Source organism: Aegilops tauschii, chromosome 2, assembly GCF_002575655.3.
Source record: "Aegilops tauschii subsp. strangulata cultivar AL8/78 chromosome 2, Aet v6.0, whole genome shotgun sequence".
NCBI classification, from domain to species: Eukaryota; Viridiplantae; Streptophyta; class Magnoliopsida; order Poales; family Poaceae; genus Aegilops; species Aegilops tauschii.
The window spans coordinates 3,450,169-3,476,830 of NC_053036.3; the positions used below are offsets into that span (position 1 = coordinate 3,450,169).

Consider the following 26,662-nt stretch of genomic DNA (forward strand, 5'->3'; position numbering starts at 1 on the left):
AAACCGCATTAACCACAGCAATCGCCACCGTACAGCACTGTGCCGACCAACAGCAACCCAAATAGATTGGGAGGATCGGTCAACAACCGACTTCACCCGGGTGAACGCATGCCATTCCAAACGCCGGCTGTAACTTCACCAAGGCGTGCCACCTTTCGTGGTTTTAGGACTCGATTGCCACCAAGGTACAATGGGGCACACGGCCTACTCGGGGCTGGACAACAAAGATGTGTTGCACAAGTTCACCTACACGGCAAATATCCACACTACACTTGTAATCAACTTTGAGGACATCTTCAACCAACAAGTAAGCAGCAAAATAATACAGAAAAACATGCACATGTGGCACAAGATTTAACGTGAAAAAACCTCCAGAGTGATAACATTGGATTATATCTAGTCGGCTAAGAATTTGGCAGATCCCTTTACTAAATGGCTATCACGTGTTATGATAGAAAAACATCGAGGGGGTGGGTATGAGACCCACATGAGTTGCCATGGTGGTAACTCAACCTATCTGATCGGAGACCCCGTGAAGTAGAACCTGGCTCGTAAACAAGTAGTAGTTAACTAAGGAGAGTAACTGTGTTGGCAATTGGTGCTACTATGATCATCTCCCCTGCTTCCCAATCATACATACTCGATGAATGCTTGCTTAATTACTTGGACTACTAAAGTATCTCTGCCTGTGTTGATTGTTTTTTTTGTGTGTGTGTGTGTGTGGGGGGGGGGGGGGGGGGGGAGGGGGGGCTGTGTTGATTGCTGTAGCCACCCTATGCATCTCAACATTTGCCAAAGGTGGTGCTTATGTTCTCCTTGATTTGGCCTACTAGTTTTTTCTTCTAGGTAACCCTTTTGACGGGTGTGCTGTTGCTCCATCACAAAATTGAGCTTAATTTCGACGACGCACCAGAACGCTGGTTGGACGTTTCTTTCTTTCCTTATTTGCATTTAGAGAAATTTCTAACTACTTTCTCCATTTTAAAATAAGTTTCTTGATTTTAGTTCAAATTTAAACTGAAATCATGACACTTATTTTTGGAACGAAGTTAGTATATGGACCTTCTACCAGACAGAAGAAATTTGTAGCTATTCAAATTACTTTCTTTGAATTAAAACCCCACACCACTTCCGAACTCGCCGTAGGCTTTCTACTTTTCTTTTTCGTTTTTTATGATTCTCTTTTTTCTTTTCTTTTTGGTTTTTTGATTTATTTGGTTTTATTAATTTTTCCAAAACAATTAATAATAATTTCAAAAATTATTCACTTAAAAAAGGGATTTACGTTTTTTGAAAATGGTCACAAATTTCAAAACGTGTTCACAAATTAAAAAATGTCGTAATTTTTTCAAAAAAGTTGGGCTTAAAAATTCTTTGGTTTTTCAAAACAATCAAGATTCTGAAAATTGTTCATCTTTTCAAAATAAATTCGTATTTTAAAAAACTATTCGCCCATTTAATTGTTTTGTGGCGGAACAAAAATTGTCCACAACATTCAAAACTTGTTCGAGTTTTTCAAAAAGTTGTTCAAGGTAGTTCTGTGCAGTGGGGATGTGGGCTGCAGGGCTGTGACATGCAGTGGTTGTGCGATCCGTCGAGCGTTGGATAGTTCTGTGACTTCCAGGCTGGGCTGGGCCTTTAAGGTTTTTTCCTTTTCGTTTTAGTTTTCTACTTTTGAGTTTAGAATATGATTTTGGACATTTACTTCAAACCAAATTTGGAAATGTACCAGCAATTTTTTTAAAACCAACTGAAATATTTAGAGTCTAGGAATAATTTTCCAACGCTAAATAGAATACAAAAAATACCGCGTTAAAAATAGTCTAGTTTTTATATACTCTGGAAAATATTTTTGAACTCCAAATAAATAATCCGATAATATTGAAATCATTTTCAACTTTTTAAGCCTTGTAATTTGTTCTAAATTAGAAAATGGCTGTAAATATTTAAAAAGGCACCAAAGAAAATCCAAATAAATATGAAAGCGTCCAAGTATTATTATTTGATTAAAGTCATGTTATCTTCTCTCATTTCTATTTTGGGTTGGTTTGAATACGTGAAGAAGAAACTTTAATTTAAATTTAATAGTTGAGGAGGTCCTTTTATTCTCTCTTTTTTATATATAATTTTCATACTCCAAGAGCTTAAAATCCTGAAAAATAATAAAAAAATCAAGAAATTTTAAATACTTATCTTTATTTATTAACATTCCAAATTTTAGATTTTTTTTCTTGAGATGCTACAGGCGTGCTGTGTCCAACAAGATTGATGCCATCCTATGCATGGTACGGAATATATGTGTCCGCTTGCCTACCTGCCCAATGAGCTGCTTGTGTTTATGTCATTATGGTTCTCCCTGGTCAGTGACACCCCTGCGCCAGTCCAACAGTGTCTGCCTATTAGATTTGTGGAAGCGTCTCAACCCCCAACATTTTTCTAAGTTTGTTTGGTGGAGGTCCGGTTTACAGTTTTCCAGAGTTTTTTTAGTTTTCATTTCCTTCTATAATGGTTTTTTTATTTTTGTTTACTTTCAAGTTTTATTCTAAAAAATGTTTACGAAGTTTGTAAAATATTCTCAAGTTTTAAAGATTGTTCACTATTTTTTTAAGTTGCAAATTTCTAAAAAATGTTCAAAACTTATTCAATACGTTCACTCAAAAAAATAGAGAAAACAATAAAACCCAAAGAAAATAAAGAAACCCGCAGAGAAAATCAGGAAAGCTCCTGTAACGAGCGCAGACGCTGAACTGGTGCGGCCCACCTATGCAATTCGTCGACACTTTGACGCATGAGCGTCGTCCAGAACTTCTCCATGAAGCCAGCCAGACTCCACTTAAAAACGCAAGGACTGTGGACCTTTTGGGCAAAACCTAACTTTTATAATTTTACAAAATGTTAATCAAGTTTTAAAAAAATGTATGCATTTTCTTAAAACTATCATATTTTCCTAATGCTCACAGAAGTTTTGGGAAATACTCATATCTTGTCAAACATGTTAGCATTTTTGTAGAAAAATATTCACACATTTTAAATTTGTTCATAATTGATAAAAAACAAAAAGGTTTTACATCATACATGTATTGATGCATCCAAATACTAATTACTACTTCGATGTACGACAAAAACATGAGAGGAGGGGGGGGGGGGGGGGGTTCAGACAGCGTCTGTACATGATCGGCCATGCAACACAGTAACAACACCGAAGTGGCCCACCATCGATGGAATCCACCATTTCTTGTCAGGGATGTAAATGACAAATAAACGACGCCTGGAAATCCCGTTCGGTTAGCTTTATCTAGCTTGATAGTTTATTTTTCCAAAGAAAAACTTTATTAAAATGTTAGACAATAGTGGAATCAACAAGAAGCTGCCCATGAGCTCGCAGCGACTGCAAGAAGAAGTGGTGACTTTGTGTTGATCGACAACGTCCCCTCTGAGACGAGACATGTAATGCTAGTGGCGGCAGCACCTGCTTGCGGCGATAGCCGCATGGCGGTAGCAGCACCAGCAGCTTGGATGCGGCAGCAGTAGTAGCTTGGATGCGGCAGCAGTAGTAGCTTGGATGCGGCAGCAGCTGCTTGTGGCTGATGTCCGCCAGCCCAGACGACGGCAACGCGCCTGGGTCGAATTGGTCGGAGGTCTCCTCCCCTTCCTGAGCTGGCAGGAATGGCCGGAATCAAGATCGGACTATGGTGGCGGTGGCAAGGAAGGAAGGTGCGGGAGCTGAAAGTTCCCCATCGCCAATTATTTTTTGTTTTTTATAGGTCCCTGCAAAAACTGCCTCCAATCCTAGTTATCTACGGGACAAGATGCCTTATTTAGTGGAGCTGTATAACTTTTATAGGACGAGGACGTTTTGCGGTATCTAATATGGACCCCTTTTCATCTTGCTGACGTTTTTTACGGGTCTGCTAGAGATGATCTAAGGACATCTCCGATGTTGACCCCTAAACTAAACACCATATCCGTACGGGGGTGCTGTATACACATAGTGAGATTTTACAGCTTGGTATACTAGTTTTTCAGTGACAACGCGCGGGGTGTTATCTAAGCCCTTCGTTTTTAAATATAATCCTTTTTAGATATTTCGTACAAACTACATACAGACATACATACGCATATTCTAGATTATAGATTTCCTCATTTTGCTCCGTATGTAGTTCATATTAAAACCTCGAAAATGGCATATGTTTAGGATCGGAGGGAGTAGTTTATTTAACTAGCACCTACAAATACAAATGGATGCACTAGTTTTTTGAGATTTTTTTTTCCTGAGAGAATGCAACTATGCACCTGGTTAGAGAAAAAATCGTAAAAAATTTAAAACAAATTCAAAAAATTCCATTTTTTTATGTGGTAGACAATTTGATGCGTGAGGCCCGCTCCGAATTTCAAGTCATTTGGACATCCGAGCAGCTCTCAGCAAAAAAGACAAATCGGACCAAAACAGTACATGAACAATATACATTTGTACAGACCTCCAATTTGTCTTTCTTCATCAGTGCGGGTGCAGATGAGCTCGAGTGCAGAAATGAATTTTCGCTATACAAGGCACTAGTGTTACATTTTTTTTGTTTTAGTTCTGATGAGGATACCCTTGAACAGTGACAGCACCGCCCTGGCCCACCTTCGACCAACCCAACCCACCCACCACCATTCCCATTCCTCAAAAAAAAAATTCCTCCAAAAAAAAACCCACCACCATTCCCTCCTCCCTGCTCTGTCCCGACCACGGTGGCGACGGCGAGGAGACGCCCAACGGCGCCTCGTCTTCCAGTCCTGCTGTTCTGCTCCCCGCTGTCGGCATGGTCGCCCGCCTGCCCTCTCCTCCATCCGCTGGGACTGGAACTGGAAGCAAGCGCCACCAACAAGGAGGTCAGCTCTCACCGCTCTGCCCGCGCCCTGCAGGTGCTTGCGTTTATTCCCACAAGGTTCCTTCCGCTAGCTCGAGCACAAGGGTCATCAACCAACCACCCAATTGCCTCCAGTGGAATACAGCACGTACCCATAAATTAAGTACTAATGGCCACCATACATCAAAGAGACGAGCTTGAGCTTGAAACGAATAGAGCTGGGCCTTGTGGGAACCAATTCAAGTACTATAATATCATCAACTCGAGTCTAGCTGCCTGTCTTTTAACACTTGCTTACCAAGCTCGTTCAGATGGCATGTGCTTGTGCCTTGAAGACCGCAACACCACCAGCGCCAGACCCAGAGCCTAGTCTTTATTTTACTCTTAGAGTTGCAATTAGTTTTGTTGATCAGATCAGGTGGGAGCAATGTGTAGATGGACATACACATCTTTGGCTCAAGCATATCGCTGGCCCGCCTGGCCTGAGCTTGATCACTTCTTCAGGGGCACCACAACTGAGGCTCCTTCAGTTCAGTGGCACTAGTACTATATCACTAGAGACTTCAATACTGAATGAGCCCATTCGCTTGCCAAGTCCAGCAGCCAAACCAAATGTAATCCTTTGATCCCACCCTCACTCCTATCAACTCCAGACATAGCTGCAGAGGTCGAATGGATGTCCAGTGTTGTTAGCACTCTCAAACTTGCCTGTCGTACAGCCTTGCACGCTGCTCTCTCTACTCTGTTTTTAATGGAGTGGTAAAATCTATCTTTAACATATAGAGCACATGTTAGTAGAACAACTGTTTAGCAGAGCCTTGGGCTAATGTATCAAAATACATGTTGTATTCCTCTTAAAAAGACCAGCGAGCCTCTCCCCGATAGGTACAGAGTATATTATGGGGCGACAGGAGTTACTTTTCCTATTGGTTATTATTACTAGTTATTTGTAGCTGTCCATTTTTTGAGTCTGTGTGACAAGTGGAGCTAATAGCCTGATTATTATTACTGCAGAACTACTTTTGGCTTTGTGCAGCTGCCTAGTGCTTTCGCCTCACACTTGTGCTTTTCAAGCAAAGCAGATATACCGCGTTAGCTTTGTCTAATCGCTGATTAATTAACACTCGCTTACCAAGCTCATTCACATGGCATGTCCTTGTGCCGGCCATCTGGCCTTGAAGACCGCAACGCCACCAGCATGAGACCCGCAGCTGGCCCAGTCTTGTTTTAACTATTGCTTAATTTGCTTGGGTAGCGATTAGTTCAGTTGATGATTTGTACCTGCTGATCACCAATACAAATTGGGAGACATCATATAGCATAGCAAGTAAAGGTAGTAGCTCATATCTAGATACACACACACACACACACATCTCTCTTGTTTATATGGACCAACGCCTACATGCCACTAAATAGCTCGCACCTTTTACTAATTACTCCCTCTGTCCCACAATATTAGATGTTTTTGCAAGCTAACACCTCCGTCCCACAATATTAGATGTTTTTGCAAGCTATGTTAGCTTGCAAAAATGTCTTATATTGTGGGACGGAGGGAGTACATGTTAGTAGAGCAGTTGTTGACCAAAGTCTTGGCTTAACACATCGGCGGTTTACATGACATTTTCATATTTTGTGATTCAACCTTATCCAATAGTTTGACCAATAACACATGAGCCATATGTCATAATAATTATAGCATTGGAAACTTTATTCGAGTACAAATTCAGTGACATGTTTGTTGTGGCGGATACCCTGCATTTTGTTGGCCAAACCAATTTCGAATCTCAAAATACGTGAAGGCCAAGTACACTGGATGGAGGGAGAAGTTTATCTGTAGCACATGACAGCCACTAGCCTATCTTTTTAAATCCATGTGACAAGTGCAGCTATCCCGCTAATACTTAATTAGTATACTACTTACTCCCTCCATTCCAAAATAGATGATCCAAGTTTGTACTAAAGTTAGTACAAAGTTGAGTCATCTATTTTGGAACGGAGGGAGTACTAGATAACAATGAGCATCCAATGTACATCAGATCCGTTTGAGGACGAAACACTCACTAACTCGCCCTCTCTCTGCCGCTTGCTCTCTTCTCCCTGCCTTCGCCCCCTGCTGCTTTGCTTCATCTCCTCCCCCTTGCCTGCATCTCCGTCGCCGAGAGACTCTCGGCGACGGCAGCACCTGGATCTGGACCGCCGCACATCACAAGGTATCAAGGTAGACTCTCTCTCTTGTGCCACTAGATATTTTGGTATCTAGTGGTCAAAACCAAACATTTGAAGACATAGGTTTGAGCAATTTAAATGAGTTAGTCATCCATGGATTTTTCAGAGAGGAGAAACCTAATTATGGTATGCGTTATGTTATGCATGACCTACTGCATGATTTGGCATTGAAGGTTGCATCTTATGATTGTCTTAGTTTACGTCTCCCTAGTGTTGGATCAATGGAGATTCAGCCAACCACCTGTCACTTGTCTATAAGCACAGATGACTTAGGGAAATATGATGAAGTGTCTGGTGAAAAATTAAAGAGTGAATTGGAAGAACTGAAGACAAGATTTAAGGTTGAACATTTACATACATTGATGTTATTTGGAAAATTGGATGAAGGTTTTGTCAAGATATTTGGTGATTTTTTTGGGAAAGTGAATGTTCTTCATGTTCTTCGTTTGCCCAGCATGCTTTGTTCAGTGGAGTCAATGTTACATAACTTTTCAGGACTAGTCCACCTACGATACCTATGTTTAGGGACAGATGAGAGTCAGATGCATTTACCACTTAGCATCTCAAAATTTTATCATTTAAGAATTTTAGATCTTCGATTGTGGGGTGGCAGTCATGATTTGCCCGAAAACATGAGCAACCTTGCCAAATTATGCCATTTTTATGTCCCATATAATGGGCTTCATTCTGATATTTATTGTGTGGGAAAACTTAAACTCTTAGAAGAGTTAAAGGTATTTGAAGTTAACAAAAAAAGCGAAGGGTTTGAACCACAGCAACTAGAGCACTTGACAAAGCTAAGGGAGCTTGGCATCTACAACCTTGAGAAGATAGATACTGTAGAAGAAGCAGGTCAAGCAAAACTGATGGAGAAAAAATATTTGAGGAAGTTAACATTGGAATGGGATAGTGGGCGGACAAGTGTTGAGCCTGGTGTGGAAGCAGTGGTTCTTGAGAGACTTCAACCACATGGAGATATTCAAGTGTTGTGCATTAGAGGGCACGGAGGCCCTTCTTGTCCAACATGGCTGGGTGATGACTTCACTGTTGAGGCTCTACAATTTCTTTATCTTGATGGTGTTTCTTGGGATGTTTTCCCTTCTTTAGGGAAGGCGTGGGATCTTCGTGAACTGAGGTTGGAGGACATTACTGGACCGAAGGAGTTTATTATAGAGGAGAGCTTTTGCATGCTAATAAAGCTTGAACTCATTAGCCTAGGAAGTTTTCGAAAATGGCTTTACCCAGCCAAAGAAGGCTCTTCCCTGGGTGGAGACTTGTTGCCACTGGATACTCATATGTTCCCTCTTTTGCAAGTGCTGATTATTAGAGATTGCTCAAAACTCTTGGGGTTTCCTTTCTCAAACCACATTGTTTCCCCAGATTGGTTTCCGAAACTACAAGAGCTTGAGGTACTATACTGTCCAGAATTCTCGTCAGTGATTCCCATCTCCTGGATTGAAAGTTTGTGTTCTGTCACGATGAAATCTGTAAAGCAACTAGAGAAGTTTGCATACTCAAAATCATCTGATGGAGCAGAATTGGAAATTATTGGAAAGGGTGATCTGCGTAGCTTAGACCAAGTGTTAGTTTTTGATAAAGACACAGGTCTTGGGGAACTGACACTGGAGATGTGCCCACCTCTGGAGTTGAAGCACCTTCTGATGCTAACGTCACTGAAGAAATTGATTGTAAAAAGCTCAGATGATCTGGTTGGACTACTAGGAGGCCAGGGTGATGTGGAAAGGCAGCTCCCACTTTGGTTTCCCAAACTACAAAAGCTTGAGATATGGGACTGTCCAGAATTCTCGTCAGTGATTCCCATCTCTTGGATTGAACGTCTACGCTGTGTCACGATACGATGTGCAAAGATGCTAAAGGAGTTTACGTACTCAAAATCATCCAATGGAGCAGAAGTGGAAATTATTGGAGAGAGTGATTTGCATAGCATAGACCAAGTGTTAATTTTTGATAAAGAAACATGTCTTGAGAAGCTCACACTCAACAGGTGCCCACGTCTGGAGTTGAAGCACCTTCTGATGCTAACCTCCTTGAAGACATTGTTTGTATTTCATTCAGATGCTCTGGTTGGGCCACTAGGAGGTCAGGGTGATGTGGAATGGCAGCTCCCTATTGAGCATATGCGGATCTGGGACTTAAATGGTAATAGTGGGGAGGAATTGACAGATCTCCTCCCCCACCTCCCAAAGCTCTCCAAATTGGAAATAGATGAGTGTAAAACATAAAGGAACGCCCTTTCAACATAAAGGAGCACCCGTCTGCAGCTTCTTCTCTTCTGCCCTCACCAAGCTGGAACTTTATGGGTGGGACTACAAAGGGATGAAGCGCTTCAGCAGGGAGCAAGAGAACGCCCTTCTGCTCCTCCTCCCTGCAGGGCTGCGCAACTTTACCGGCCTCAAGGAATTATCAATCAACCACTGTCCAAGCATCTCGTCATTACCCAACGATGGCCTCCCCAAATTACTGCAAGAGCTAAATGTCAGATGGTGCTCCAACCAGGAGCTAAAACAGCAGTGGAGGGGGTTAATGGGAACCATCCCCAAAGTCATGATAGACTTCTGATCCAAGGTAATACAAACATACTTTCTTGTGTTTTCCACTTTGCCCTTTTCCTGAGATCCTGCCCAATAACACTGTGTTTTCTCCCATCCATCCTGCCCGTTTGGCACAGCTGAGATTCGTGCAGTCTGTTGTCATACCACTACAAAAAAATACACTTCCGTGATGATACGTGTTTGTCAAAGTAGGTCGCGTTTTTTGTCATGCATGTACATCCATGACAAATTTATGACAGAATCAAGATAGTCATACCTGTGCTGTCGTAGAAGTGTTCCATGACATTACCAAAATTATCATCACGGAAGTGTCCACTTCCATGACGATAAATCGCGCGTCACAGAAGTGCTTTCGTCAAGGGTGACCGACACGTGGCATCCACCGTAACGGAACGCCGTTAAGCTATCGGGTCGGGTTTTGGATCCGATAACCCGTTAACAGCCGCGACCAATGGGGATTTTCCACGTGTAAAATCATCATTGGCTGGAGGAAACACGTGTCGGCTCATCGTTGGGACAGATGTCATCCACTCATTGGACAGAAGGCGCCTATGATACGTCGACACGTGGCACGGCCCATCAAGTTTAAATGGGCCGGCCCAACTAAAGGCCCACAAGATTTTGCGGACCATAATGGGCTGGCCCAGCTAAAGGCCCACGAGATTTTGCGGACCATAATGGGCTGACCCAGCTAAAGGCCCACAAGATTTCGCGGGCCATAATGGGCCGGCCCAGGTAAAGGCCCACAAGATTTTTGTGGGCCCGTTAATTGTTCGCCGAATATTTGGGCCCAACTACAGCCCAGTGACTTTCGGCCTGTTAGAGGCCTGATGTAGACATGGGCCCATTTCAGCCCGGTGTGACTTTCGGCCTGGGAATGGCCCGTGCTGCCCATGGGCCATATATGGTCCGACGGGACATCGGGCCCACTAACGGCCCGTGCTAAAGGTGGCAACAGTTAAGCCCAACGTGACTTTGGGCCTGTTAAAGGCATGTCGCGTAATTCGGCCCGTTGATGCCTGTGCTAAGCTTTCGGCCTCTTAAAGGCCCATGATATCAGTGGGCCAACTAAGGCCCGAGATATGTTTCGGCCTGGTAACGGCCCGTGAGCTAACTGGGCCCAAAACGGCCCGGTCTACATTTCAGCCTGCTGAAGGCCCGTCGACGACTAGTGAAAATTGAGGCCCAACATGCATTTTGGCCTGCTAAAGGCCCGTGGTTTCATCTCGGCCGTAACAGGCCAGTACAATATTCAGCCTGTTAATGGCCCAACGCTACCTGGGCCAAACTAAGCGCTGGGTCAACAAAAGGCCCAACTAAAATATAGGCCGGTGTAAGTTTGGGCCTGGCGCAATGTGTGAAGGCCCCAATCATTCGGGCCCAAGAAAGACGCAGGCCGGCCCAATTGTGGCCCGCTAAAACCTGGCCCGTTAGAGTCGAATGTTTCGGTCCGGTCGACTACATCTGATTTTTTTTTCAGATAGCGAATGATGGCAGTAACTAGTAGGAGTTAAGAACAAACCTACTCTATACAATAAAGAAATTACGGCATAGTAACTAAGAATAAACCTACACTATACAATAAAGGATTTAAGGTATATTACATCCACTGGGCATCGAATTTCGCCACCAGTGATCATAAAGCGCAACGAAGAAGCAGATTACAAAAACTGGGCACCATTGCGGCGTAACAAAATAATACTGAACTGAGACCACTTCCAAGACAGGTCAAGAAAGGTTAGCCTTGCGGGGGAACTGTTGCGCAAGCTGCTGAGCAAGGCTGTGAGACCGGCCTAGCATGTCGGTCATAGCTTCCAGGTGTAGCTGTTTAGCGATGAGGTTCTCATTGGTGTTCTCCGCAATCTTTCTTAGAGATAGGACTTCAAGTCGAAGTTGAGTTGCAGAATGTCTTTCTGCTAGAACTTGGGACTGAAGAAGTCGAACTGATTCAGACAACGAATTCGGTGAGCTTGTCTGACTGTTAGTCTCAAGTAACTTGAACACTGCATCAAGACAAGACTTTAGGGTTGTCTCGCTATCTTCAAGATGTTTTGCCTTCTTTGCTGCAATATATGTTGGGTTTGTCTCACAGCCTTCAGCAGACTTATGCATGCCATCAGGCATATCACCCTGAAACAAAGCAGAGAGATGACAGGTTTTGCACGTGTATAAACAAAGATGATAACTGTTCTGTCAATTCTATCCAATTTCAAATTAGAAAATAAAGAGTAAGTTCAAAATATCAATAGCATAATTTGGCATTGTTCATAATGCGGGGAGCTTCACCACACTACTGGATTACCATGTCAACATAACAAGCATAGATGAAGGGCAAAGAAAATCATTGTATCTATTTTGGATAATGTGCATGGCATGTTGTTCATATCATCAGCAGTAAGGAATAATTATGGAATAAATGAGACAGCAAGTTTCAAAATAGCAGTAGGACATCAGTAAGGAATAAATGAGACTTCGGGTCAAGCTACTGATATTAAGGTGATTTTTTCTTTTCATATACTGCTATGTTGCTGTCAGTACCAGGTGTTCTTGCATTTCTAGTTTCTGTTGGCTTGCTGTTCAGGTGTTCTTATGTTTATTTGGTGGGATTTCAAGCCACTTATGTTACATTTTGTCCAAAACTCATGAAGACTGAAGGTATGCCTGTAAAATCTTCAGTGTTAGGGACCAATGGATCATCTGGCATAATTTTGGAAAACAACGGATTGTCAGTGTTTTGCTGCTGATCATGTTTGAAGTTTTGCCATCCAGGTATACTTGCAGCTGATAGGTTTGCAGTTTTTCAATTCAGTCTACATTCTAATAATACAAGGTATTCTTGCATCTGTCATAACTGTTGTTGTTTAATGGCATATAGGATCTTCAGAAGAATATCAGTGCATGTGTGGAGCCAGTTTAGAGCATAGGCAGCAGTAGCACTCTCAAGGTAATGCATTGCAGGTCATGTATAATTTTGAAACTGTAAAATTCCACTATGGCACTAAGGTGCATGATCGTAGCCTATATTTATAAATAACACTAGTTTATTACGTGTTCCATCTTGGTATAACATTAATATGTAAATTACCTTTATTAACAGTGAATCAGGATGTCGATTAATGCCGGGAATTTACTTGGTGCCCCCAACTATTTACATGCGAAACCTGCCTATCTACTGATGGGACTGTAAGTACCTTGCCCTGATATATTTTTACCTATTTCAGTCAGACATTCATGTACTGTTGGTTAGCTAATCTCAGTTATGATGTTTGCTCCGTTTTGTAGATGAATCTCCTCGGAAGAAAAAGATTGAGTTCGGGGAAAGGTGTGGATGCAGTTTTAAGTTTTAACTGTCAACTGTTCCTTGTGACATCTTTGATACCTTGCCCCTTATTCTATTCTTTCTCTGATGCAGTGTGCCAAATCCATCTTAAGCGCATGCTGGTCGCTGTGGAGTTGCTGCAGCCATTGCCAATAGCATCCCCCAAAGCGCATTGTCAAGCTGTTGTTGCATATGATATTTTCGAAGGTATCCCCGTGTTTGCTGCTGCATTGTGCAAGAAAAGGATCAAGGTCAGGTCTAAATATTCAGATCTGCTTCATTTTAATCACACGGAGGGATGATGCTTTTGTACTAACTAACAAGCAACTCATCTGGGCAGGCCATAATGGCAAACAAGAAAGATTACCATTTCCTTAATGTGCAGATGACAGCCTTTCATCACGAAAAACTGACACTGCAAAGGTAAGAAGGAGGCTATGTATGTCTGCTCTGTGTAGAGGGGCGCTATGAATAATCAGCTGATCGAATGGCTGGTCGAATTTTGCAGGTGTGAGTAATTGGTGAAGGTTTTGTACTCACGGTTCTCGCCAAGAACTGCAACTCCAGCAGAACGTTTATTCATGTGAGGTAATTAGGCCACAATGAAATGCAACTCTGCAAGAAGTACACTAGCTTAGCTGACATGTTCTCGTTAGTAGCTTAACCAACTTGGAAAACGTTTCAGAATTGGAGTGCTGCCAAGGAATTGAATTGCGAGTCTACGGAATAAGAATGCTAATGAAGAAGAAGCCTTTCCTAGGTTAGTATCTCGGTCATTCAGTATTAGTGTGGTACAATATAAAATAATCTGACCCTGACCGGCAGAACCATGCCAATTACTTACACATCTCCTTTTCAGAAACAACCAGACTGCATCTTCTGAAGAAATCGACACTTCTCATGTTATCTGAAGAAATCGACACCCAACGGTTATCTTCAATCAAATCTAACAGCAACGTACCACCACTTTCCACGGAGTTCCGACACACTGCCACACCCTTGATCGTGCATCCAACGGCTCTGAAGACTAGAGCTGCCACTATTTGAATTACTTTTACTGTCTCCTTGTTCAGCAGCTTTTACATTATTAGCATTATAAAAGCTACCTTTCACTAGCTCAAAAAAGAAGTTACCTTTCACTGGTTGTAACGGGTACAAAACGCCAGATCGATCTGATAGCCCTGGAGCTCAACTTCCTGTACTTGGGGTAAATCCCAGCCGCCATGTCCTGGCTGGCGTGAACGTGTATCCTTAATTCACTATATATTCTCTGTCACGGCCATCCTCTGAATTCACCTGGCTGCTAGGTGTGATCTGAGAGTAATTTAGTTTTGTCAACTAGTTGGGTCTTGTCACTCCTTTGCTGCTACTTGTTCCTCTCAGGAGAAGAATGCTGCTGATCTCATCTGGCTTGCTTGAAGCCATGACCTTCAGTTGTGTTCTGGAAATCCTGTAGATCATCGCCAAATTAGGGCCCAAGATATCATCATCACCATAGGAGAGGAGAGGAGTACCATTTTACTGCATTTTGTGCATCGAGCGGCTCAAGATGCTCGTCAAATATATGAGCTTCTTTTCTTCTCCATGAACTGCATGGTCTTGTGCTTCAGAACTGGTAGCAGCTGTTAACTTTGTGATGTTGTACACAATGAAGTTTCTCTTTTGAAGTGATGAAACATCTTAGACATGCTACATATAAATTATCATTGTCATCATCTGATGAGACATTCTATCAGCATCCATATTTACTTCTCGAGTCGTGACGGCACAGCAAGGCGCCTTTCCTTCTAGTTACACTGAACTGTTACTTGGCTTGTCAGCTCTAACTAGCATGAAATCCTTCCTTCACCAACTACTTAGCATCATCAGAATGTGTTCTCTGCTTAGCATCACCAGTATGTAGGGAAAAACATGTAGTACTTCTGACAAAATTCAGGAGAGGATCCTTTTCACCTCCAAATTCTTAGCGGAGCGATAACCCTCAAATATATAAAACCAGATATTCACACCCATATGTAGTTTTCGAACTAATGGGCGAGAGTTAGCAATGGCGGGATAATTTCCATGGCCTTGACTCTTACCTCAAGTGTTGTCAAAGCTACAAAAAAGAGTTCACCATTTCATTGGTAGTTTCAGTGGGTATCAAAAGAAAATTGATATGAAATCTTTTGACACGCTTGAAATCAAATTCAAATATAGCAGATATTTTTTCTCAAAATTTAATAAGAAATCTCAGAACAATTCTGAGTAGTTTTTGAAATTTCAGATATTTGAGTTCCTAGTACCGAAAACCCAAACCTTGCCCACTGGAAAGAAGTCAAAATTTTACTACCAAAGCTTTTACATTGAAATATGCTTTTGCAGACTAACTAAATGTGTGCTTCATATTAGTTTTTCCAAATTCGTTTTCTCATTCAAAGAGGGTTGACTCTGATGAACAGCAAAACGGATCAAGTTTCTTCGGACAACAGAACAAGTTGGCTAGGCAAAGTCACTAGGTATGATTCAGCATTCATGGTGGTAAATTTCTTAGAGGAAGCGGTAAACGGGCGGTGCGGAAAACCATGTCCATGGCCTATCAATGTTCCACTGGTACGAGAGTGAACTAATCAAAACTGGGATGTGAAATGACCACAGTTACAACACAGGCGAATGCCGGCCGGCATATGTTACATGTCCTTCCCACAGGGGAAGGATGCAAGACATACTTGTTTACAAGTATACTCCTCCGACCTAGCTAGGCCGCAACGCAAACCGTATCGCTGCAACCCGTAGAAAAAAGAAGTTACAACGAGACAAGCATGCTCTCCGTTGCGCCAGATGACTTCTCTTGCACTCGTGCTCCCAAGGGGTCTGGCTTGTGTACCCGGATGCCGCTCAAGATATACCCACCAAATGCGTTCATCTGCATGTGTGGGTGGCTGCGCGATGGAAGGACCTGCATCCAGAAGCAAGGGAGATTGAAAAAAACAAGGAAATCACCACAGTTTCTGGTTTTTATAGATGATTTACCTGCATAATTCGTGACACTAGTCACAGACCCTTGTTGAATTTATAAGTAACATTTATAATTCAGATGCCATTTTTTCGCATTTATAAACCAATTTTGTTGCTCATCACACACCACACAACCCAGCAGTTATTAGTACTCAAGTAGGGTGGCAACAAAATTGGTTTATAAACAGCCATGCTTTGGTAATTTAGGCTTCAGACAGGTATCCATATATGGACCTTTAAACATTTTATTACTCTACATTCCTTATTGGCAAGAGGTATTATTAAGCAGGCTTATAAAAACAAGAAGAAGAAAACTGCCCAGCATACTGACCTGATACTCTCGAAGCCAGGGTTCAGTTATCTGTAACCCAATAGCCATTTTCGATACTTGCAAACTATGCATGCAAGTCGCAAGAGGCTGCATGTAGACACCAGAAAGCAAAAGATAAGTAACAGCAAAACCACATTTTACAAAATGAGCAAACAGAAACAAGGATAAAACAAAGAAAGGGTCAATTTAACACATAAGCTAATGTTTCAGGGAAGCGACAGGATATTCTTTAAAAGAAAACTCAACCTATAAAGGAAAGTAATCTGCAGAAATGCCGCAAGACAAACATTTTGTAGGAACTGGCATCTGTATCAATTGTAAAGAACAATGATTTACCTGAAGATACTGGTGATAAATGGCAAATGGGGCCGAATAAGACAAGAGTGGAAGCAAATCAGCAACCACACTCTCCACCTCATGTCCCGGAGCAGCAACAATCAAACTACATTAACAAAAAACCAGTATATTAATGAAAATATTTAGACGCATACGGCAGCTGTTTTCTACTGATGGAGTATATTTCACGTTACCTGCTAAAGCCATGTTCTCCCCAATATTTCATCCTCTCCGGTGAGGGTGCTTTTCCTGCTCTCGGCGCTTTGGGAGCTATTGAATTGCCATTACTTCCTTTGCAATCTACAGATCAAAATAGCATCAGTAGATCGAACATCCCACTCTCATGGAAAGTTCTTCGTAATAGATTGATCACTGCTTACCCGGCATAGAAATGTCACCTTGATTAAGGTGCTCATCCGTTGCAGGCTCAGGGGCCTCTATATCAATTGGCTGCGCTGTCGTTGACTGCGCATTCCCATCTGATACTTCTGTATCAGATGGTTTTTCCAGGGATGACTGAAAACTCTCGTCTGGTACTACACCAGGTTCATCACCTTGAATGCTACCAGGAGCATCGCCAGATGTTTTCAAGGAGCACAGGTCGCTAAGTGGTGCCTGGAAAATCCTGAATGGAGGGTGTTTATGATCATTATAATTGCAACTCTTAAGAATTATATGAATTATATACTGAAGTATTGGATTGGGCACTTGCTACTTCAGTTATAATTTTCAACTGCTTCATACAGTTCCATGTTCATAGTGATAAAAATAATAGATGACACTTCAAGATATAATACATAATGATAAGAATGGTACTGAAAATCTGTATTTACCAACATTCATAGTATGCTCTTATAGACACTTTAAGGGTAAGAAGTAGTGTTTCAGATTGATGTATGAATTTATACTCCTGCTTGCAATCCAAAGGTTCTCTAACTGATTATCTCCTTAAATGAGAAACATCTTCAAATGAGAAGCCATATAGTGCTAAAGAAATGGATTTACCTGCTGGTCATCTCACTGTTCAAATTATACATTCTTATTATGTCTATGGAGCTGGGCGCTGATCCAAGATATGTGCTACAAACATATCCTGTACCTATAATAGAAATAACAGATACAATCAATAATTATTGTAACTAACATTTGTTTGCATTAAAATGGTGATGCACAAGCATAATTTACCTCCTAAGCGTTCAGCTACAGCTCCAACAACTAAACCCCCAACCATATCAACGGCAAGCACATCTGAATATGCACCAACATTTGCCATTGACAACAAGAGCGAGAGCGTATCAACTCGCATAAACCTGAGGAACACAGAAAAGACAGTGTTATGTAACTAAGTGCTATAGCTATACACTTCCGTTGTTTCTAGGAAACAAGATCAAGAAATTGACTGATGATGAAAAGGAAAAAAATAGATTGGCTCCAGCAAGAAATGAAAGGGAATTAATTACCCTATTCGAGCTGGATACTTCTTGAAATATGTCTCACAAATGCTGTAGCATAAAAGGGAACAGAAATATTAGATAATTTTGCACACCTTCCACTTCTAGTAGTATATGCTAAATCCAATGAGCATAATTTAAAAGGCAATTATTTGTTCAAGTGCCAAACACTTGCAAATATAAGTTACAACAATATTATTTCAAAATTATGCCAACTTTCCAAATAACTGAGTTAAATCCAGTTCACCTGGTAATCTTTCAAGTCAAAAGCTGGAAAACTTACATGCTCTATTAAGAGAAAATTAAAACCCTCCCATCCCCATCCCAACCAACAACATATCCATATGTCAACTTAACAAATTAATTTGCATTGCGACTTTTATGCAGCCACAAGCTATTTCTTGTTCTGAATACCCTATACCACCACTTTTAATGAAACTGAGGATACAAAAATATTCAAAAGAGCAGCTGTGCGACTCAAATTCCACAGGCTATAAGTTCACAAACATTTCGTTTTAGTCTTGTTATTTTCCCTCTCTACGCACTTTATCAATTGATACACCATGTTCCATGTCATATTGAGATTAAGAAGCACACATTCGGTTGTATTGATGAATGATGATAGCATATATAATCATTATGTTCCTGCATCTCTTGATGAAAAACACAGAGGAAGCGTGTATTCAAATGCCTTCAAATTGCACATTGTAGCCCACTACCTGGTAGAAGTTGGTGTGACCTAAGGTTGGCTGGGCTATGTAAAATTAAGCACAACAGACTGGATTACTGCCATAGAGAGATGGTGGTGATGTGGAAATAGAGAGCAACAGCCTATACGCTAGATGTGTTTTCGTCAATTGTTGTACGAAATTATAAATTAATCAATGATTTTTTCCTACTTCTCCTACTTCATTCATACAGTACAACAATCTTCAAACTTCAGTTAAGAAGATACTTGAGAGTTCAGAGATATTGGTTCACTAGTTTGGACCAAACATCCACTACAAAGGGCTCATCAGAAGATGTATCTTTGTATTCACATAAACACTACATATGCTCCCATACGTGATTGCCACGCTCATGACTCATACAGCACAACAGGTTTGACAGTATTCGCTTTCAAAAAGATATTGATATTTTTCCTGGCACGAAAAAGGGCGGCATGAGATACCTTCGGGTAGAGGGGCGTCGCAAGAGCACTTTAGGCGCATATTTCTTTTGTTTCTTGAGCTTGTATTTCTCCTGCAGCCAGAACGATCAAACGAAATCAGCCCTCAGCGTCCTCCAAAACAGCAAGGAATCAGCTAGCCAATAAGTAAGCCGTACTCACTTGTGAGAACACGGTCTTATTTCCAAATGTGGAGCTATTCGCTATCAACGCCTCCACGATCGCGTCGCCGCTCGCACCCTCCCTATTAAAACCGCACGACGCCAAGATCTCATTAAATGACAGAGAACAGACAGATAAATATGCTGGTGAGCCAGGACACATGGAAAACGGTCGGTCGGGTCCTCACCGCTTCATCGCCTCTATGTCCTCGCTGGACAGCGTCTGCGCGGTGTTGTTGTCGACCAGGGACCTATTGTCCCTGGTCTCATCCTGCGCGGCGCCGGCGTCTCGCGGCTTACCATCGTCTGCACCAATCAAGCAGTGCCAGCCATTGTTATTAACTAGTAGAGTGAAGAGATGAAGTGGAAGGGAAAAGACTAACATACTCATCCTTGCCTTGGCAGGGGAGGAGGCCGTCGGGGCCGACCCGGAAGAGGGAGCCGAAGGGGCGGCCGAGCAGCGGCTGCAGCGAGCAGCTCTTGTCCCCTATCTTCACCGTCCTGCGCCGCCACACCACACAACACAACAGCAGAGAGAAACACGTCAGCGCGGCCGCACGGACAGCTAGCTAGGGTTTCGTCCGGAGCAGGAAGCTAAAGAGGGGAAGGAGGGGAGAGGTGCATACGCGCCGGGGGTGAGGCGGAAGAAGGCGAGGCGGTCGCCGTCGTTGACGTCGAGGAGCACGCTGCACCCCTCCCACGCCTCCCGCGGTATCACCGCCGTCGGCGGCGGCGGCTGCGCCATTGGTGTCGGCGGAGGGGGGAGGGAGACGGGACCAGACGAGGGTTTAACACGCGGGCCGGGTCGCTAACAAACCTCGTCCCAGATACAAGACTGGGCTGGGCCGAACCGGGCCCATCCAGACCACTTCCGGGCCGGGCCCGCCAACGATTCTTCTTATCTTAGAAGGGAAAGAGAGAGGAGGGAGCCCATCGTCAAAGCCAATCCCCACACCCTCGTCGCCGGCGAAGACCCTAGCGAGCCATGGTGAGTGCTTTGCTTTCCTCTGACCGACTCGCGCTGCGGATCCGCCGCCGTCTCATCTGACTCGCGCTGCGCAGGAGAATCGGTCTTACCACGGCGGCATCGGCAGCGGCAGCAAGAACCCGCCGCCCTCTGGGAAGGAGGGCGAGTACGGGGGAGGGTACGACCGGCTGGACGAGGAGGTGGAGTTCCGGCTGCCGAGGGGCCACCGGCCGGTGGAGAACCTGGACACGGAGGGGCTGGAGCAGGCCTCCGTCGACACGCGGCTCGCCGCCTCCAACGTCGGCTTCAGGCTGCTGCAGAAGATGGGATGGAAGTCCGGCAAGGGCCTCGGCAAGAACGAGCAAGGTTTCTTTCCTCTGCTCTCACCTCTTTCTTGTTTACCCTCCCTCTAGATTCACTTCAGTGATGCAAACCTGTAGCTCTGTCATGTGTCGTCACTCATCCTACTTGCTTGTTTCAGACTCCGTCGCCATCGTGTTCGACCTCATCGCTTAGTAATTCCAAGTCACATATTTGGTACAATGAGTAGCCCAACAAGTATAGCAAGACGCAGCAGGCATACGGCGTATTGTCGATTGACCTGGTTTTATTAGCTGGCAGGCTGACCACCATGTTAGTTTCCTTGCTTGTGGTTTTGATGGATTTTATAAGCTTGTCGAGGGACATGTTTAGGCGAGCCAAGCGTCGAGAGTTTTGGGGTTTGGAGAAAGGGGGTTGTCATTTGTCAATGCAATAGTAGTCCACAGTTTCTGCTATACTAGCCGGTTGTCCTGTTTGAGAGCTGTGTGGCCTAGTCTGACTGTTGTTAACAAATGAAAACAAACTTAGGTGAAAGCAACAAGTTTTTGTTAGGATTCAGCTTCAGTCATTGAACCTGCTGTAGTTTTGTGTTGGTCAACCATCATCATCGTTCTTTCAGACTCCATCGTCATTGTATTCCAACTCATGGGTTAGTAATTATAGTTGCAAATGGCATAATTGGTAGGATCAGCAACGCAAGACGTATATCAGAGGTTGTTATTGATGCTGAAGCCGCAGGACAGACAGCGTAATGTCAATTGATCTGGTTTTTGTTAGCTGACGGCCACCATGTTCATTTCCTTGGTTGTGGTTTCCATGGATTTTAAGCCTGTATAGGGCACGTTTAGGCGAGCTAAGTGTCAGAGAGTTTTGGGTTTGGAGATAGGGTGTTGTCATTCGTCGGCACAATAGTCCACACTTGCTGCCATAGAAGTCAGTTTCCCTGTTTAAGAGCTGTGTGGCCTAGTTTGACTGCTGTTAACAAATGAAAACAAGCTTAGTGTAAATCAACAAGTTGCGGTTAGAATTTAGCCTCTGACTCTTTTAATAATGCTCTAAAGGATATAAGTCTGCTACCACCATCCCAGCACACACTGTAGATTTAATGCTTTGTTCTACTATAAAAGATCCAGAGAGGATTAATCTGCAGTAGCTTGCTCGTTGACTCAGGTAACAGGAGCATATCTGGTACTCCCTCTGATCCATAATAAGTGTAGCAGTTTTGGACTAAGGTTGAACTAACCTTAGTTCAAAACTGTGACACTTATTTTGGATCAGAGGGAGTACCTCATATGACCGAAAATTGAACGTTCTCTGTCGTTCCTGCATCATCTTTTGTTCTAAACTCACTGCTGTAGTTTTTCATCTGAGATGCTATTTTGTTCTTTTCCACGACATAGCATCATTGACCAAAGAAGAAGGCTCACAATTTAGCATTGCCTTCTAGTTCCTGCACCTCAACAATACATTTCGTTGTCCCGATGCAGCTAGAGCCAATAATTAGTAGAATCAGTAGCTGAAGGCATAGCAGAGGCTGTTGTTGACATCCCAGCAGCCCAGCTGCATGACCTACGGCATAATGTCGATGCTGGTTTTGTTAGCTGACTGACACCATGTTAGTTCCCATAGCTGTGGTTTTGCTGAATTTTAAGCTTGTCTAGGGAAGCTTTTGGGCAAGTGTCGAGAGTTTTGTGTTTGGAGAAAGGTGGTATCATTCATCAATGCAATAGTAGTCCACAATTGCTGCCATGCATGCACTACTATATAGTTTGCCAATTTGACATTTTCAATCCTAGGATCGAAGTGTAGTACTCCCTCCGTAAAGAAAATTGTGCTCTTATATTTCTTTACGGAGGGAGTATCAACCATTGATTGGTGTCATCATGTTGGTCCAGTGGTCTAGGTTTCAGGGGCCATCGGTGTACAATCTTCTGGACCCGTTGAGTCTCGACGATGCTTAAAACAAGTCATGCATGAAAGCGAGTTTGCGGCAGGTGGCAAGCGCTTATGTCATCTCAGAGAGCGTGGCATCCCTTGTCGTCATTGATCCCCATGGAAAGTGCACCAACTCTTTGCTGACCCCTGTGAAACCCCATCAATGTAGGCTCTCTGCCTCCTAAGCCTTCAGATCAAATCAATCACTAAACCTGGAACCGGACAGTAGAATGAGAGAGGAACTAAAGGAAACAAAGATGAGGATACTGCAATGTACAACAAGTCCATATTGATTGATCCGGAAGGGCGGAGTGCTTGATGCAGAGGCTCTGGCCATGCCATTGGAACTTGGGACTTATCGATGTTGATGTTCTTTGGCACATTTGTATGTGTTTCTATAAAGTTCTGGTGTATCGAATGAGTGCACTTGGACTTTGAATCGGAGTACTAGTAGTCTAGTAGAAGTCAGTTGCACTGTTTGAGAGCTGCCCCGACTGAATTCGAGTGCTGTTGACAAATGATTACGACCTTAACGTAAAGCAAGTTCCAGTTAGAATTTAGTCTCTGGCTCCTTTAATGCTCTGAAGGACATTAGTACGCTACCACCGTCACAGGCTCACAGCACACACTGTAGCTTTTATTCTACTCTAAAAAAACCCGGAGAAGATTAATCTGCAGTAGTTTTCTCGCCAACTTTGGTAACCATAGTATATCTAGTGCTTCATATTACTGAAAATCTGAATATTTTCTTTTATTTCTGTCTCATGTTTTGTTCTAAACTTACGCTATAGTTTCATCTGAGATGATATTTTGTTCTTCCAAAGACGTTTTACAATCTAGCATTGCCTTCTAGTTCCTGCACCTCAACAATACATTACTTTGTTTCGATGCAGGTATACTAGAGCCAATAAAAGCTGGTATCAGGGATGCAAAATTAGGAGTGGGGAAGCAAGAGCAGGATGACTTCTTCACAGCTGAGGACAATGTACAAAGAAAGAGATTAAATGTTGAACTTGAGGAGACTGAAGAGCATATTAAGAAGCGTGAGGTGCGCAATCACACACTGAGTGCTAATTTCTGTATTTTCTTTTGAGATTCTTCCGGGTTGATGCTTCAGCTGTGAGAACCGCTATCTGATTGTCGGCGCTGCATAGCACCTATGCTGGTGTGCCATTTGGATATGGAGTTGTAGCATCAACCCTCATGAATTTTTTAGCATCCTGTGCACTTTTTATTTGGTGGCTTCTTTTCCCTGCTTGGTGCGAATCATGACAATCCAGGTCACAGCAGAACGTGAGCAGAAAATCCGCAGTGAGGTTAAGGAGATACAGAAGACATTCTTTTGCAACCTATGTAATAAGCAGTACAAGCTGGCATATGAATTTGAGAGCCATCTAAGCTCATATGACCATAATCATAGGAAGGTAATGCATTTGCAACACTAAGTCCGTTGCATTTCCTTTTAAATGATTTTTATTTTCTGATTGTTTTGATTTTTGGGCCATACGTTTGTTGCTGTTGATACCTTATGTATCCTTTCCCTAACATGACACTTTGTATATTCTGGTTCTGCAGAGGTTCAAGGAAATGAAAGAGATGCAAAGCGGCGGCAGTGGCAACCGTGATGATAGGCAGAAACGTGAGCAGCAGCGAGAAGAGAAGGAGCTGGCAAAATTTGCCCAACTGTATGAATTCTGTACTTCATCCTCAATTAATAAAACATGATGACTGTTTGTTTTTTCCTGAGGAATTCATTGAATCTGTATTGAACTTGTAATTTTCCTTAATGGAACTCACAGGGCAGATGCTCATAGAAAACAGCAGAAAGAGAAACAAGAACAACCAGAGATCTCAGGAGAGCAAGCTACGCCAAAGAACATGCCTACCCCGGGCAATCAGGATCAGCGTCGAACGTTGAAATTTGGCTTCTCCAAAATGACCCCTTCCAAGGTATCCCACATCAACACCACATCTGTTCAGCTGATATGACTCTATGGAAAGTAAAGGGTATTGTTCTTGCATTCTGGTAACTCTAAACTGAGCTTGAGCATGTTCTGCGCCTGCTTCAGAAACAGCATTTTTTTTGTCACAGTGCAAAGAATACCACATGTACTTGTTGCAAATATGCGGGTACTTTGTAAATTTCATGCAATTGTGTGCTGTGCAAAGAAAATAAATTCGTTGCTCAAACAGTCACCATTTGTGCAGACCAGAGAAAAATACTCCCTCCGTCCGGAAATACTTGTCAGAAAAATGGATGTATCTAGACGTATTTTAGTTCTAAATACATCCATTTTTATCTATTTCTCCGACAAGTATTTTCAGACGGAGGGAGTACTCACTTCTATATGAGTTTACTTTGGAAAAAAATATAACTTGAAATACACTTTTCTATTTTTTTCAAACTAAAGAGAGCAGATTAGCTCATGAGTAAAAAAAATCAAGTTGCGGATGAACAAGCAAAGAATTCTTTTACCAATAGATCTTCTAGTTCTTGGGAGGCTTTAATTCCCGATTTTATTTCAAAACTTGTTGTAAATGATATGTCTATTATTTGAGAAATAAAGTTTTTCTACCCATAAAAAAAAAGAGCAGATTAGCTCATGAGTAAAAAAAACAAATGGTGTCTGCTTGCGTTCAGGCATTCATGTTTTTGAACATGAATGGGTTGGTCTTACTTATACGGTTATACCTCCTGTTCACTAATTCCACATATGTCTCCTGCTTGTTCCAAATGGTTAAATTATTTGCATTGCACTTTTTTTAGTTTTTAAAATTTTGTTGATCAATCTAACTGAGCTATTCCTTCTATGAATGCACAGGCACCTGTTGGCAACATGAGCAAGAAGCCAAAGATTGCCACGAAAGTCCCTTCCGTCTTCGGAAACGACAGCGACGAGGAGGCATGATCTTCCTTTGCCGTCAGATGATACCTCACACAGGAGGGGAATGCCGGCTTTCTCAGCAGATTCCAGTGAGTCATCCCTGAGAAGACGCCATGCATGTAATGTGCCGCTGGTTTGACCAGATGCGGATAGCGGCATCTTTGACAACCCCATGAACAAACAGGGACTTGGACGTTGTGGTGTCAATTGTATTGAACTGATGGTACACTGTAAGAGCAACTCTGTCTGTACTTCCACATTGATCAGAGTCTGGAAACTGGCTTGAGCCATGGCAAGCTGGCAACTAGAAGAACATGGCCCCCCTTTTGTTGGGGCACATTTGTATCACCCTTGTTGGATTCTTGCGAGATTCCTCGGCGGTCGGTGGGTGGTGAAGTGTTTTTTGCTCACTTTTTCACAAAGCAGGTAAAAAAGGAGGGTGATTGATCAACTCAAAGTGCAAATAAATGGCTTGTTGTTGATGGAGCCCCTGGGAGAGGCAGTTGGCTTGACCTGTCTCCGGTGCTGTGGTCCATCATGGTGAACATGGTTGCATTGACATGTAAACAGTCTCGAGAGATCATTCAGATCACCTACATGCATACATGTGGATCACCTTTTTACCCCCACATCTCAGTATGAAGTTATTGCGTCCACGGATCTGCAGGCTGCAGCAGGGCAAGTGAGTGCGTGCAACGCAGGCATGTCAGAAACACTGATGATAATGATGATCATCAGGCACACATAAACATGCATGCATCCATCAGCGCCCATCCATTGTTGAAACCAATAGTCCTCCCAATTATTGGTTGTTTTGTTCATCTTCTCCCTCTGGACTGCAAAGTAAAGTACAGGCCCTGAACCCAGTTGCACTTGGGGTTATCTATCTATCATCTAGATGGATAAGCTGATGAGCCCCATGTTTCACTTTTCTTCCTCCTCTGCTGTGGCCTTGATCTTTTGGTGAGAGAGAGAGAGAGAACATGCATTGCATTGCAGGGTCCAGCTCCAGCACTGTGGCTGGGGTTTTGTTGCATGGGGATGGAGCCTTGCAGGGCAGCTGCTAGCTCGGCGCTGCAGATGCCTCGCACCTAACATATGCATGGATTCCTCTTCACTGCTCTGAATAATGCATGCAC

The 26,662-nt window shown here is 42.9% G+C and overlaps 3 protein-coding genes and 1 pseudogene across 4 annotated transcripts; 3 read left to right on the top strand and 1 right to left on the bottom strand.

Moving 5' to 3' along the window:
• LOC141020631 (putative disease resistance protein RGA4) overlaps positions 1–9,555 on the top strand; it is a 355,307-nt pseudogene extending 345,752 nt beyond the window's left edge.
• LOC109751674 (uncharacterized) lies at positions 4,681–14,312 on the top strand. 2 transcript variants are annotated; one of them, XM_073507652.1, is made up of 10 exons: positions 4,681–4,875; positions 12,329–12,421; positions 12,528–12,596; positions 12,750–12,835; positions 12,935–12,974; positions 13,065–13,222; positions 13,312–13,394; positions 13,480–13,559; positions 13,657–13,731; positions 13,831–14,312. In XM_073507652.1, exons 5-8 carry the CDS (start codon positions 12,935–12,937, stop codon positions 13,487–13,489), a joined length of 291 nt encoding a protein of 96 aa, XP_073363753.1. In that variant the 5' UTR covers positions 4,681–4,875; positions 12,329–12,421; positions 12,528–12,596; positions 12,750–12,835; the 3' UTR covers positions 13,490–13,559; positions 13,657–13,731; positions 13,831–14,312. The 2 variants fall into 2 exon arrangements, with proteins under 2 accessions (XP_073363753.1, XP_073363754.1); XM_073507653.1 differs by lacking the exon at positions 4,681–4,875 and adding an exon at positions 10,032–12,148.
• Positions 14,313–15,472: 1,160 nt separating this feature from the next.
• On the bottom strand, positions 15,473–20,236 carry LOC109751677 (uncharacterized). The gene is made up of 13 exons (XM_020310563.4): positions 20,042–20,236; positions 19,813–19,916; positions 19,604–19,721; positions 19,417–19,498; positions 19,258–19,328; positions 18,096–18,137; positions 17,821–17,945; positions 17,641–17,734; positions 17,016–17,260; positions 16,830–16,935; positions 16,636–16,741; positions 16,300–16,386; positions 15,473–15,909 (listed from the first exon to the last, which is right to left on the bottom strand). Exons 1-13 carry the CDS (start codon positions 20,158–20,160, stop codon positions 15,757–15,759), a joined length of 1,452 nt encoding a protein of 483 aa, XP_020166152.1. The 5' UTR covers positions 20,161–20,236; the 3' UTR covers positions 15,473–15,756.
• A 41-nt stretch (positions 20,237–20,277) lies between these two features.
• On the top strand, positions 20,278–25,871 carry LOC109751679 (uncharacterized). Its single transcript, XM_020310566.3, has 7 exons — positions 20,278–20,403; positions 20,478–20,748; positions 23,532–23,686; positions 23,919–24,062; positions 24,214–24,323; positions 24,438–24,588; positions 25,461–25,871. Exons 1-7 carry the CDS (start codon positions 20,401–20,403, stop codon positions 25,545–25,547), a joined length of 921 nt encoding a protein of 306 aa, XP_020166155.1. The 5' UTR covers positions 20,278–20,400; the 3' UTR covers positions 25,548–25,871.
• Positions 25,872–26,662: the final 791 nt, after the last annotated feature.

Coding starts and splice junctions, on each gene's coding strand:
- LOC109751674 (XM_073507652.1), top strand. CDS start 12,935: ATGAATCTCCTCGGAAGAAAAAGATTGAGTTCGGGGAAAG. Junction 12,975..13,064: donor AAGATTGAGTTCGGGGAAAG/GTGTGGATGCAG, acceptor TCTCTGATGCAG/TGTGCCAAATCCATCTTAAG. Junction 13,223..13,311: donor TGTGCAAGAAAAGGATCAAG/GTCAGGTCTAAA, acceptor TCATCTGGGCAG/GCCATAATGGCAAACAAGAA.
- LOC109751679 (XM_020310566.3), top strand. Junction 20,749..23,531: donor CCTCGGCAAGAACGAGCAAG/GTTTCTTTCCTC, acceptor GTTTCGATGCAG/GTATACTAGAGCCAATAAAA. Junction 24,063..24,213: donor ATGACCATAATCATAGGAAG/GTAATGCATTTG, acceptor CTGGTTCTGCAG/AGGTTCAAGGAAATGAAAGA.
- LOC109751677 (XM_020310563.4), bottom strand. CDS start 20,160: ATGGCGCAGCCGCCGCCGCCGACGGCGGTGATACCGCGGGAGGCGTGG. Junction 18,138..19,257: donor CGACGCCCCTCTACCCGAAG/GTATCTCATGCC, acceptor TTTATGCTACAG/CATTTGTGAGACATATTTCA. Junction 16,936..17,015: donor AGGTGACATTTCTATGCCGG/GTAAGCAGTGAT, acceptor TTTGATCTGTAG/ATTGCAAAGGAAGTAATGGC.